The 14099-nt window shown below is 44.5% G+C and overlaps 1 protein-coding gene across 1 annotated transcript in view; it reads left to right on the top strand.

Moving 5' to 3' along the window:
• Positions 1-2456: 2456 nt before the first annotated feature.
• The window catches only part of LOC147372850 (antigen WC1.1-like), a 53431-nt gene continuing 41788 nt past the window's right edge, over positions 2457-14099 (top strand). The window contains exon 1 of the mRNA XM_086404356.1: positions 2457-2496. Within this exon, the coding sequence (XP_086260482.1) occupies positions 2457-2496 (40 nt within the window). The remainder of the gene's footprint in view (positions 2497-14099) is intronic.

Here is a 14099-nt window from a genome sequence, read left to right as displayed (position 1 = left end):
CCTTTCTATAAAGGGTCTGGAGCTGCTAACAGCATCTTACCTGTGAGATCTCCATCCCAAGTTGAGACCATGTGTACCTGGTTCACTAAACGCATCCCTGTGTCACCCTGTGGGAGGGATGACTAGACCTCAGGAAGCACGTCCTGTGTTCTCGGTGTCTGGCTGGTGGTTTCTGGTGATGGTGTGGACTCCACATCTGGGTAAGGAATGATGACTCTGGGCCCAGAGGGAGTAGAGCATCAATTCTAAGTGACTGAGCAGATCCTGGTCTTACTTCATCAACTGAGTGTAAATTTTGGTTTTGATATTTATAATAAGTTTTTATCATTAATGTGTTAAAGGTCCAGATATAGAAGGAGACGGGGTCAGGTACAGTCATTGGGCTTGAGAGTGAGAGGACCAGATGACAAGGAAGTGATACTTAAATAAATAATGGGTAAATATTAGCATATTTAGAGGAAGAAAAGCACGTGTTCAACTGTCTTTTCTCCCATCTCAAGTAGGAAGAACAGGCATGGCGGGACAGAGAAGTTGTGTCTGCTGACTGGGATGAGGGGTTCTCTGGTGGGGGATGTGGCAGGGCTGTGGACTAACCTGCAGCTGCCCTCAGTGTTGGCCCTACTGAGACCTTAAGGTGGGCCGTGGGTAGCTCTTGAAGCTGTCTCTGAGCTCCGGTGGGGACCCTGGGGCCTGTGTGTCACAGATGCTTGCTTCCACGTCTGTGCTGAAAAGATGGAGTCAGGGTGAGGGGGCCTCAGGGTGGGCTTGTGTGGACCACAGGGCTGCATCATGGGAATCTTGAGCCTGAGGGGGCATGAGGAAAGGGAGCAGCACATTAGTGACCTTGAATTTCGATTGGGGAGCTCTATCTTGCATCACTTATGGCCCTTCTCAGTCTCTCTATTCATCCCTGAGGTACCTTCCAGGGGAGCATCTGGGAGCTTCTCTGATGAGTGGAAACAGAACAAGGCAACAATGGCTACACTGGACACCATCCCTTCTGCTTGGATCTCTCCCCTCAACCCACCTGGGATTCCATTCTTGCCACCACCTTTCCTCTTAAATGCAGAACAGAGGAGGTGGGTTCATTGGTGGTTTCAGGCAGCATGAACCCCTTTCTCTTCTCTGCTTCAGTCACCCCTTCTTTGCCCCCTGCCTGCAGCTATCATGTAGCAGACTTTCTATTTCCCCATCTCTCTGGAGCTGTTCCCCTTAAATTATATTTTGCATCTTCTTTAGTTATGGTTTTATAGTACAAATGTATTCTGAATCTTATCAAACCATACTCTCAGCATATAAAGGGGGTACATGTGAAGTTTAGAAAACTTTAGTCTTTCTAAAGTATAATTTTATTCTTGTTTTCATTGTTTAGTCACTTAGTCGTGCCCAACTCATTTCGACATGATGGACTGTAGCTGCCCAGGCCATTCTGTCCGTGGAATTCTCCAGGCAAGAATACTGGAGTGGGTTGCCATTTCCTTCTCCAGGGGATCTTCCCGACCCAGGGATCGAATCCACATCTCTTGCTTTGTGCGCGGATTCTTTATTGGCTGAGCCAAGAGTGAAGCCCCATGTTTTCGTCTAGAGATCCCTGCTCCTATTTTGGTGGGCTAGAGTTGAATGACGACTCCTACTTTCTCTTTGTTTCCTTTAATAGCAATCTCTTTCTCTCTGTCAGCCTCGTTTAGTGACTAGCTGAAAGAGATACTTCACATAAAATGAAATTCAATAAAGGGAAAGGGATTTAACACATCTGAATGTCCCTTTAGGGAACCCGCCTGCCAATGCAGGAGAAGCAGATTTGATCCTTGAGTCAGAAAGATCCCTTTAGAAGGAAATGGCACCCCCTCCAGTATTCTTGCCTGGGAAATCCATTGGACAGAGGAAGCTGGTGAGCTACAGTCCATGGGTTGCAAAGAGTCAGACATGACTGAGCATGCAGGCACTTGCTCCAGGACCAAGTCTACAGATCAGTCTGAGAAGGGGGGAAACCCTGCAATCTCATCCCCCCAACTTGATGGGTCTCACTTCATGGCTTCACAGTCACCTGTGAATTCCTGTACTCCTGGTCCTCATTTTCTGCTGACCTGATAAATACTCCTGTATTTCAAGACTTCTTGTAGTTCTCTGCTTCCACCCTGAGCTCAGTGCCGGGGAAGATCAATACTTGATTCCACAAAAGTTATTCTCCACGGGTCAACAGATCCCACACCCAGACCCTGTGAGATCTCATAGTCTGCAGATATTGACCAGGGTGATCAGGGGAGAGAAAGGCACTCATGATTTTTGATGAACCATTTCTACCCCAGTCCCAGTGGTGGGACCTAGCTGTCAGGACTATGGAAGCAGGAGGTCAAAGGACCATGTTGCTCATATAAGGAGATGTTGAAGATTAAGAAGCTCATTGGTGTCTGAGCTTCAGAAAGTGGCAGATGCAGCCTCTGATAGTGCCTGAAATGGCGAAAGGTGTCGCTATTGGCTCTCAGGCAGGAGGGTGTAAGGGGTGGTCTATATAGACCCCAGTCGGCACCCTGACGCCTCCTCACAGGCTGATCCTGCAGCTGGGACTGTGACCTTGAGGACGTGGGGTCAGGATGGCTCTGGGAAGACACCTCTCCCTGCGGGGACTCTGTGTCCTCCTCCTTGGCACCCTGGTGGGTGGTCAAGGTAGGAGCTCCCCTCTGTCCCAGTTCACAGCAGGGGAGAGGATGCTTTGATGAAGGGAAAGGTGTCTGGAGTTATGGAACCTGGCCTCAGTGTTTCTGACCAAAAAAGAACCATGCTGATGTGAATCCTGGTTCCTCTCCTATGGAGGGTGGGGGAATGTCCATTGGTCATAGTGGCAGATTTTACAGAGCTGTGAGGTTTTGTCTGGATCGAGCTGGGTCAGCCTAAGTCCCCTCCATGGTCTCCCTTGTCTTCAGGGAGCTTCTAGGAGTCCCAGTGGCTGTCAGTGTGTGGAAGGTCCAGTGACTGAGCTCAGCTGGGACTCTGGGCTGTTCCCACACGCTCCATTTGCCTGGTGTGTGAGCACCACCCCTGGTTCCCTGTGTTTCCTGTGTCTTTGCTCCTGTAGGCTCTGTGATTGTGTGTGTGTATATGTGTGTGTATGTGTGCAGGTGAGGAGTGTGTGAGGGTGTGTGTGTGTGTGAGGGTATGAAGAGTGTGTGTGTGAGAGTGTGTGAGGGTGTGTATGTGTGAGGGTATATGTGGGTGTGAAGAGTGTATGTGTTTGTGGAGTGTGTGAAGAGTGTGCAAGTGATGTATTAAGGTGTGTGAGGAGTATGTGTGGGTGAGTGAGGGTGAGTGAGGGGTGTGTGAGTAGTGTGTGAGGCTGTGTGTGTGGGGGGAGTGTGTGAGCCTGTGTGTGTGTGTGTGTGTGTGTGTGTGAGTGTGTGTGTGTGAAGGGAGGTGGAGCCTGTCTGTGTGAGAGGAACAGAGCTGCTGAGCAGGGAGTGAGTCTCTTGGTCTGTGAATCACACGGGGTGTTCACAGGGCTGGGTGTTATGACCGCTGCATGTAATTGGATCAGCGATAATCATATACCTGCCTGCCTCTCTCTGGCTCCTCTCCCCCATCTCTCGGGCTCCCCTCTGCTTGTTGCCATGTGTGCCTAGCACTGGGCTCTGTGAGAGGCTCTGCCTGCTGGCCTCATCTGTTCCCACCAGGTGTCCATTAGGGAGCAGAGAAGCCTGCATCCAGGAGAGGGGACCTCTTGTCTGTTCAGTTCAGTTCAGTTCAGTTTAGTCGCTCACTGGTGTCTGACTCTGCGATCCCATGGACTGCAGCATGCCAGGCCTTCCTGTCCATCACCAACTCCCAGAGTCTACCCAAACTCATGTCCATTGAGTCGGTGATGCCATCCAACCATTTCATCCTCTGTCGTCCCCTTCTCTTCCCACCTTCTCTCTTTCCCAGCTTCAGGGTCTTTACGGATGTGTCAGGTTTTCACATCAGGTGGCCAAAATATTGGAGTTTCAGCTTCCACATCAGTTCTTCCAATGAACGACTTGTCCCTCTGTTTGTAAAGATCAGTTGATGTGCAGCCCCACGTGTATAAGTTCCCAAGTCCCTGCCCCGGTCCCTGTGACTCATTTCCTGATGTGCTGGGGGCCTGGGATGGTCCTTTCCCCTCCCAGGATCTGCTGTGACTCTGTAGGGAGCACTTTCTCTCATGCTCTCTCCTGTCCCTCCCTCCCTGGGAGCTGCTTTCCACTGAGTTAGGGTGGAGTATGTTACCAGTTGTTCTGTTGTGGTCTGCAAGGTTTCTTTGGACAAATCCACTGATCTCCTTATGGGAGTTCTCTTGGGTGATAGAATTTTTTTCTTCTCTTTTTTTTTTTTCTTTTAAATTTTATTTTATTTTTAAACTTTACATAATTGTATTAGTTTTGCCAAATATCAAAATGAATCCGCCACAGGCATACATGTGTTCCCCATCCTGAACCCTCCTCCATCCTCCCTCCCCATACCATCCCTCTGGGTCGTCCCAGTGCACCAGCCCCAAGCATCCAGTATCGCGCATCGAACCTGGACTGGCAACTCGTTTCTTACATGATATTCTACATGTTTCAATGTCACTCTCCCAAATCTTCCCACCCTCTCCTTCTCCCACAGAGTCCATAAGACTGTTGTATACATCAGTGTCTCTTTTGCTATCTCGTACACCAGGTTATTGTTACCATCTTTCTAAATTCCATATATATGCGTTAGTATACTGTATTTATGTTTTTCCTTCTGGCTTACTTCACTCTGTATAATAGGCTCCAGTTTCATCCACCTCATTAGAACTGATTCAAATGTATTCTTTTTAATGGCTGAGTAATACTCCATTGTGTATATGTACCACAGCTTTCTTATCCATTCATCTGCTGATGGACATCTAGGTTGCTTCCATGTCCTGGCTATTATAAACAGTGCTGCGATGAACATTGGGGTACACGTGCCTCGACTTTTAGAATTCTCTCTTTCTCTTTGCATTTGAACAGTTTACTCTGTGAGTCTTGGAGAAGGTTGTTTGGATTGAAATTTTGGGGTGACTTATTAGCTTCTTGAACAAAGATGTCCAGATCTTTCCCCAGGTTTGGAAATTCGCAGCTTGTCTTTCTTTCTTTTTTAATTATTTATTTTTGGCTGTGCTAGGTCTCCTTGCTGCATGTGGGCTTTCTCTAGCTGTGGTAAGCAGGGGCTACTCCTCGCTGCAGTGCACAGGCTTCTCACTGCAGTGGCTTCTCTTGCTGGAGACCACAGGCTCTAGGTGCACACGTTTCAGCAGCTGTGGCACACTGGCTTAGTTGCTCTGCGGCATGCGGAATCTTCCTGGACCAGGGATTGAACCCATGTCCCCTACATTGGCAGGTGGATTCTTAACCACTACACCACCAGGGAAGTCCTCAGCCCTTAATTCTTTTCTCCTTCACTTCTTCTGCTATGACTCCGGTCCATACATTGTTTCTCTTTATGGTGTCCATTGGCTTTCTATATTCCTTTCATTCTCTTTTGACTCCTCTATTTGGATGCTTTCAACTAATCTTTCTTCTAACACATTGATTCTTTTTTCTTTTTCTTTCCCTTGGTCAAGTCTGTTGTTGAATCTCTGTGTTGAATTCTTCAGTTTACTCATTGTATTGTGCATATTAAGTTGCCTCAGTCATGTCTGACTCTTTGTAACCCTATGGACTGTAGCCCACCAGGCTCCTCTGTCCATAGGATTCTCCAGGCAAGAGTACTGAAGTGGGTTGCCATGCACTCCTCCAGGGGATCTTCCGGAGCCAGGGATTGAACCTGAGTCTCTTATATTTCCTGCACTTGCAGACAGGTTCTTTACCACTAGCGCCACCTGGGAAGCCCAGTCACTTATTATTCAACTTCAAAATATATGGTTGAAGAATTGAAGAAGTGAAAGTCACTCAGTCATGTTTGACTCTTTGTACACAGTCCATGGAATTCTCCAGACCTTAGTGGAGTGGGTAGTCTTTCCCTTCTCCAGGGGGTGTTCCCAACCCAAGGATCAAACCCAGGTCTCCAGCATTGCAGACTGATTCTTTATCAGCTGAACCACAAGAGAAGACCAAGAGAAGACTGGAGTGGGTAGCCTATTCCTTCTCCAGCAGATATTCCTGACCCAGGATTTGAACCGGGATCTCCTGCATTGCAGGATTCTTTACCAACGAGCTATCAGGGAATTGCAAAATATCTGGTTAGTTCTTTAAAAAAAAAAAAATAGAGTCTTCTGATGCTGGGAAAGATTGAAGGTGGGAGGAGAAGGGGACGACAGAGGATGAGATGATTGCATGATATCACTGACTGAATGGATATGAGTCTGAGTAAACTCCGTGAGTTGGTGATGGACAGGGAGGCCTGGTGTACTGTAGTCCATGGGATCTCAAGGAATCAGACACGACTGAGCAACTGAACTGAAATGAACACTGGTAATGTCTCCATCTATGATGTTCCTGCTAATGAAATCCTTTTTATATGCAGAAACCAGAGTCATCTTATGACTTAATCGCTAAAGTGACATCTGATCACTTTCGTCAAATTCCATTTGTTAGATGCGTGTTACAGGTACATTGGAGTGTGGAATTACACAAAGACATGAACACCAGATGGCAGGAATAACCAGGACATTTTAGAGCCTGTTATCCCAGCCCTCTGTTCCCGAAATGGATGAGATGCTTCCTATGGACAGGGAAGGAGAGGGAGGATTCCTCCCTGGGTCCTGGGCCATGAGCAACTGAGATGGAGAAGCTGGACCCTAAGTACCCTTGGGCACATCTATAGGGAGGGCAGCATCCAGAGTCTCTGAAGGCCTGTCCTCGGTGGTGTCCCTGGAGCTGGTTCTACAGGCTCCTGAGAAATACTTGGTGCCTCCCTTCCTGCTCCAGGTTCAGTGATGGCACATTGGGGGTTTAGAGTTGGCCATGCTGGGAATGTTTATACCACAGAGGTCAGGAAATACTATATCCCATGCACTGTTTTGCTCCTCAGAGAGCTAATGTTTTAAATATTATACCACTCTAAGTCTCCTAAAATCTTTCCTGTTGTGTGTCTCCTTTGCAGTACTGGAGCTGAGGCTGAAGGATGGAGCCCACCCCTGTGAGGGGAGAGTGGAAGTGAAGCACCAAGGAGAATGGGGCACAGTGGATGATCTGGAATGGACCTTGAAGGATGCATCTGTAGTGTGCAGACAGCTGGGGTGTGGAGCTGCCATTGGTTTTCCTGGAGGGGCTTATTTTGGGCCAGGACTTGGCCCCATTTGGCTTTTGTATACTTCATGTGATGGGACAGAGTCAACTGTCAGTGACTGTAGGCATTCTAATATTATAGACTATCGTAATGATAGCTATTCCCACGACTGGGATGCTGGAGTAGTCTGCTCAGGTAAGTCCTGTCTGGTTTGTGTGGGGATCTCTAGCAGGAAAAGCCTCTGTCTTATTACCAGAATGACTTGAGATTACGGATACAGTTTTTAGAACATACTTGGGTGAAGGGTCTTTGTGATGTGTCACAGGAGGCAGAGGTGAGGCCAAAAGTTTCATACAGATTAGCTTCTGGATTCGAGCTCTGTGACACAGTCTCAGCATGGTAATTGTTCTGTATTCTTTGACATAATGGTCAGTAGGGTGTGGCTACATTGATGGGGGGGTGGTGTCATAGGAGAGTTGTAGGCAACAAGGTTTATTATCCTCATTAGTCCTAAAAGTCAGAGTCACCACACTCCATCAGGTTGATATGTGGGTGATGTGCCAATAGAACAGGCTCAACCAAACAATGGTGACCCCAAAAGGGCATGTGAAGACCCATGGACAAGTGACCATACCCGAAGTCATGGTGCAGTTGCATAAGGAAAAGGTGTGAGAGAAATTCAGTGGTGCATTTAAATGTCCCTAGGTCACAGTCAGAGGAGGCCCGAAGTGGGACGTGTGGCAGGGAAAATCTCATCACACTGGTGTACCTGATGAATCGAGTGTGGAGCTCACACCAATTTGCAAGGATGTTGAGGGAGCAGGAAAATGAAGTCTTGAAGTTTACAACACAGCAGCTGAAGTGCATCACGTATAAGAGGCAGTGAAGCTAAGAGTTTATGGGGTTCTCAAGGCAAGAATACTGAAGTGGTTTGCCTTTCCTTTTCCAGTGGACCATGTCTTGTCAGAACTTTCCACTAAGACCCGTCTGTCTTGGGTGGCCCTACATGGCATGGCTCATAGTTTCATTGAGTTAGACAAGGCTGTGGTCCATGAACTGTGAACTTCCAGATGTTCAAGCTTGATTTAGAAAAGACAGAGGAACCAGAGGTCAAATTGCCAACATCCATTCGATAACTGAAAATGCAAGAGAGTTCCAGAAAAACATCTACTTCTACTTTATTGACTATGCCATAGCCTTTAACTGTGTGGATCACAACAACCTGGAAAATTCTTCAAGAGATGGGAATACCAGACCATCTGACCTGCATCCTGAGAAATCTGTATGTAGGTCAAGAAGCAACAGTTAGAACTGGACATGAACAAAAGACTGGTTCCAAATTGGGGAAGGAGTAAGTCAAGGCTGTATATCGTCACCCTGCTTACTTAACTTATATGCAGAGTACATCATGAGAAATGTTGGACTGGATGAAGCACAAGTTTAAATCAAGATTGTCGGGAGAAATATCAATAACCTTAGATGCAGATTACATCACACTTCTGGCCAAAAGCAAAGAACTAAAGAGCCTCTTGATGATAGTGAAAGAGGAGAGTGAAAAAGTTGGCTTAAAACTCAACATTCAGAAACTAAGATCATAGCATCTGGTCCCATCACTTCCTGGCAAATAGATGGGGAAACAGTGGAAATAGTGACAGACTTTTTTTTTTTTTTTTGGCTCCAAAATCACTGCAGGTGGTGACTGCAGCCATGAAATTAAAAGATGCTTGCTCCTTGGAAGAAAAGCAATGACCAACCTAGACAGCATATTAAAAAGCAGAGACATTTCTTTGCCAGCAAAGACCGACCTAGTCAAAGCTATGGTTTTTCCAGTAGTCCTGTATGGATGTGAGATTTGGACTATAAAGAAAGCTGAGCACCAAAGAATTGATGCTTTGAACTGTGGTGTTGGAGAAGATGCTTGAGAGTCCTTTGGACTGCAAGGAGATCCAACCAGTCCCTCCTAAAGGAGATCAGTCCTGAGTGTTCATTGGAAGGACTGATGCTGAAGCTGAAACTCCATTACTTTGGCCACCTCATTCGAAGAACCGATTCATTGGAAAAGACCCTGATGCTGGGAAAGATTGAAGGTGGGAGGAGAAAGGGTTTACAGAGGATGAGGTGTTTGGATGGCATCACCGACTGAATGCACATGAGATAGAGTAAACCCCAGGAGTTGGTGATGGACAGGGAGGCTTGGCATGCTGCAGTCCATGGTGTTGCAAAGAGTCAGACATGACTGAGGAACTGAACTGAACTAAATTGAAGCTAAGAGGACCTGATGTGACTCCTAAGAAGTACTCAGTTCTACCTAAGTGTGTTTGACCTATGCCAAGGTGGATGCAGGAAAGACAGCAGTGAAACTAGGGTGTGACTGGGTGCTCACAGTGTTTGGCAGAGATGTTTCTAGTTGTTATCACAATTGCAGATTGGATGTCCAGGTTATTAATCACATCAGAACAACTGGACTGGAGGAAGATATTGTCAGTTATCACAGTGAATTCCCTAAGGTAGAAGGCTGGTCTTAGGATAGTACCACCCCATCTAATGGGATGGTGGGACAGGGGAGCCCTGAAGACATCTGCAGTAGGTCCTTAACAGCCACAGCCAATCAGCTCTTGGGTATTTATGTTGAGGAAGATCATTGGAAAAGTGATCTTTTCTAATCTCACCTTCAGCAGATCTTTGATGATTCTAGTTGATGCCCTTAAGGAAACAATTCTTTTCCTTTTTAAAAAGTACTTTATTGAGGTATGTCTGACATACAAAACTGCTTGATAAGTATGCATTTGTGAAACCACTACAGCACTTATGTCATAAATCTATTCACCTCTTCAAAATGTTTTCTTCCATTCTCTTTATCATTCTTATTAAAAATAATTATTTTCAAGGTGACTTTGAATTTTAGTTAGAAACTTTTGTTTTAAACAAACCTGTTTTCTTGCATCTCAAGTAACCTTCCTCATTGTCACAATGTCATAATCATGGTTCCAACTTAAGATAAATTTATGGAAATACTACAGGTGTCTCTACCATATTTTGATAAATCAGCATCTGAATAAAAATGGAGTGTGTGATGTTGAAACTTTGTGTGAAATTAGAACTCCCAATGTTATCTTAAGAAAACTGATGTCTTGTTATTAATTCCAGTTAAGATATACTTAGAAGTAGAGAATTGGAAGTGCTCTGATATTTAACAAAGGTCTGTCTAGTCAAGGCTATGGTTTTCCAGTGGTCATGTATGGATGTGAGAGTTGGACTGTGACGAAAGCTGAGCATTGAAGAATTGATGCTTTTGAACTGTGATGTTGGAGAAGACTCTTGAGAGTCCCTTGGACTGCAAGGAGATCCAACCAGTCCATTCTGAAGGAGCTCAGCCCTGGGATTTCTTTGGAAGGAATGATGCTAAAGCTGAAACTCCAGTACTTTGGCCACCTCATGGGAAGAGTTGACTCATTGGAAAAGACTCTGATGCTGGGAGGGATTGGGGACAGGAGGAGAAGGGGATGACAGAGGATGAGATGGCTGGATGGCATCACCGACTCGATGGATATGAGTTTGAGTGAACTCCGGGAGTTGGTGATGGACAGGGCAGCCTGGCGTGCTGGGATTCATGGGGTCACAAAGAGTCGGACATGACTGAGCAACTGAACTGAACTAATATTTAAACCCTGATTGTGGTTTGTACACCCTGACTACCATTGCTGTAACTTAGACTATCACATTTTTATGAACGGTTCCAGGTTCCTTCTATTTCTCTTTTTGTCACTAGTTTCCTCTTCCTGGTCTGTTTTTTCTGTATTTTCAGACATATTTTAATGATGTGAAGAAAAGTCAGTGGTAGTGATGTAGCAAAAATAAGATTAGAACCACATGTGTTTTCATTATCTTAATCAAAACTCTTGGAGTTTCTTCTGCTCAACCTTAGCAGTCAGGTATGGAAGAGAAATTCTAGCCTCAGTAGTGGATGCTGGAAGTGAAGTACCATATTTAGGAGAAATATAGAGTGGAAACAGGAGAAGGCAATGGCACCCCACTCCAGTACTCTTGCCTGGAAAATCCCATGGGCGGAGGAGTCCGATAGGCTGCGGTCCATGGGGTCGCTAAGAGTCGGACACGACTGAGTGACTTGACTTTCACTTTTCACTTTCATGCTTTGGAGAAGGAAATGAGAACCCACTCCAGTGTTCTTGCCTGGAGAATCCCAGGGACAGGGGAGCCTGGTTGGCTGCTGTCTCTGGGGTCGCACAGAGTCGGACACGACTAAAGCGACTCAGCAGCAGCAGCAGCAGCAGCAGAGTGGAAACAATGACCAGAGGAGAATGTAGAGAAGTTTGTTTGAAAAAACGAGGAGATTTCAAGGAGTTCAGGTGGAAGATCTGGGAGGGAATACACAAATTGTGAAGGACTGTGGTGCAAGCGTTCCAAGTTCCTTCAGTCCTGTCCTACTCTTTGTGACCCTACTGGAGTGGGTTGCCATTTCCTTCTCCAGGGGATCTTCTCACCCAGGGATCAAACCTGGGTCTCCTGCATTGCAGGCAGAGTCTTGATTATCTTCTGAGCCACCAGGGACTACAGTACTGAAGTGCAAAATGATGAGGGGATGAAGGTGCAAGGATTGCAGGAGGGGAGGGTTGGAAAGATGCAGGTCAATTCATATATTCACCACAGCCTCTGTGTTACACTTCCTTCCTGCCCTCATTCCTTCCCTCCCTCTCTTCCTTTATCCTGTTGTGGGAGTCATTTCTCAGCTCTGTGGAAGTGCTAGCATTTGTAGCTGGCAGTTTTCTTAGTGGAAAATTTTTATAATATGGATTCTGTTTATTTAACAAATAAGTTTACTCATATTTTTCTCTTTTTTTGTATCAGATTTTGGTGAGTTGTGTTTCACAAGTAACATGTTTTTAAGGACTTGGCCCATTTTACAAAAAAATTTCAAATTAGTAACACTGGTTCATATCTCATATCTTTACATGTTGGGAAGATCTACAATGATACTCCTCCTTTTGTTACTGGTGCTGTTAATGTGTTCCCTCTTTTTTCTTAATTGGTTTGCTAGAAGATTATCCATGTTAATGTTCTTTTTAAGAGAATCACTAATGGACTGTATTGATTTTCTTGATCATGTATTTGCTTTCTTCTTAATTGATTTCTATGCTCAGTTTTCATTCCTCTTTTTCAGTTATGATTGTGGTTGCTTTTGTGGAGTCTTGGATCATTTCCTTCTGTTTCTATTTTTATTCTAATGTAATCATCAAGGAAGCATCAAGGTTCTAAATTTTCTTCTAAGCATCACTTTATTTTTAACCCACCAGTTTCAATACTATATAATTTCTTTTGTATTTTATTATCATAAAATGTTTCTTTTTCTCTGAATGAATTCTTTGTCTTATAGTCTGACTTTGTATGATATTAATTTAGATATTATATAGAGTTTTCTCTGAATTGTGTTTGCATGGTTTTAATTTTTACCTCTAATATGTTTCTGTGTTTATATTTAAACACATAAAAGTTTGTAGACAGTATATTGTTTTGTCTTATTTTATCTGGTCTAATTATCTTGTTTTTTATTTGGAGTACTTAAGTTATTTATTTAATGTAATTGTTGACGTAATTGGGTTTAAGTGTACTTGCCTGCTGTTTGTCAGAGAAGGCAATGGCAGCCCACTCCAATGCTCTTGCCTGGAAAATCCCGTGGACAGAGGAGCCTGGTAGGCTGCAGTCCATGGGGTCGCTAAGAGTTGGACACGACTGAGCAAATTCACTTTCACTTTTCACTTTTATGCATTGGAGAAGGAAATGGCAACCCACTCCAGTGTTCTTGCCTGGAGAATCCCAGGGCAGGGGAGCCTGGTGGGCTGCCGTCTATGGGGTCTCACAGAGTCGGACATGCCTGAAGTGACTTAGCAGCAGTAGCAGCAGCAGCAGCTGGTATATGTTATATCTTTGTTCTTATTTTAATCTTCGAGTATATTTTATCATTTTAATTTAAATACTGTATTGGTTTATTAATTATATCAGATTTTTAGGTGATTATAATGTTTAATTTTATTAATTTTAAAAGTAATTTTTATTTTTTGCTGGCTGGGTCTTCACTGCTGCATGGGCTTTTCTCTAGTTGTGGAGATCAGAGACTACTCTCTAGTTGCAGGCATGAGTTTCTCATTGCAGTGGCCTCTCTTGCTGTAGTGCACAGGCTCTATGGTGCACAAGCTTCAGTAGTCGTGGCCCCTGGGCTCTAGAGTACAGGCTCACTAGTTGTGGTGCACAGGCTTAGTGGCTCCCTGGTATGTGGGATTTTCCTAGACAATGGATTGAACCCACGTCTCCTGCATTGTCAGGTGGAGTCTTCACCACTGAACCACTGGGAAAGCCCAATGTTGAATTATTAATCTTCAGTTACATTTTACCTTGAAATGATATTATGTCACAACATGCAGTGTCAGTCACTATACTTTTCTTCCACTTTCTTTTTCTTGTCTTTGGTGCTATCATTGTCATATATTCTATTTATAAATTTATTATGAATCTTATAGTTTGTTGCTAATATTTTTGCTTAAATCTTCTAATAGAGGATCAACATTTAGCACAGTCTCTATAGCTTTGAGAGGATCCATGTTTTCATCTGCTTTCATCTCCCTTTAGCTTGAAGAACTTTCTGAGGCAATTTTGTGTAGTGTGTGTCTGGTGGCCTCCAATTCTATCATCTCTCATTTACCTGAAATCATTTTAATTTTCATTCAGTTTTGAAAAGTATTTTCATAGCTGATTCAATTTTAGTGTAACAAATGCCAAATCCCAATACTTTAAATATGTATTACATTGTCATCTGACTTTCATTGCCTTCAACAAAATGTCAGTAAATAATACTTATCCTTTTGTTCCCTGTATATAATGTGTCAAACTTCCCTGGC

This window comes from Bos grunniens, chromosome 5 (assembly GCF_055505025.1).
Source record: "Bos grunniens cultivar Pamir isolate PY7600 chromosome 5, Bosgru_T2T1.0, whole genome shotgun sequence".
NCBI lineage: Eukaryota > Metazoa > Chordata > Mammalia > Artiodactyla > Bovidae > Bos > Bos grunniens.
This window is presented reverse-complemented; position numbering and strand designations above follow the sequence as displayed.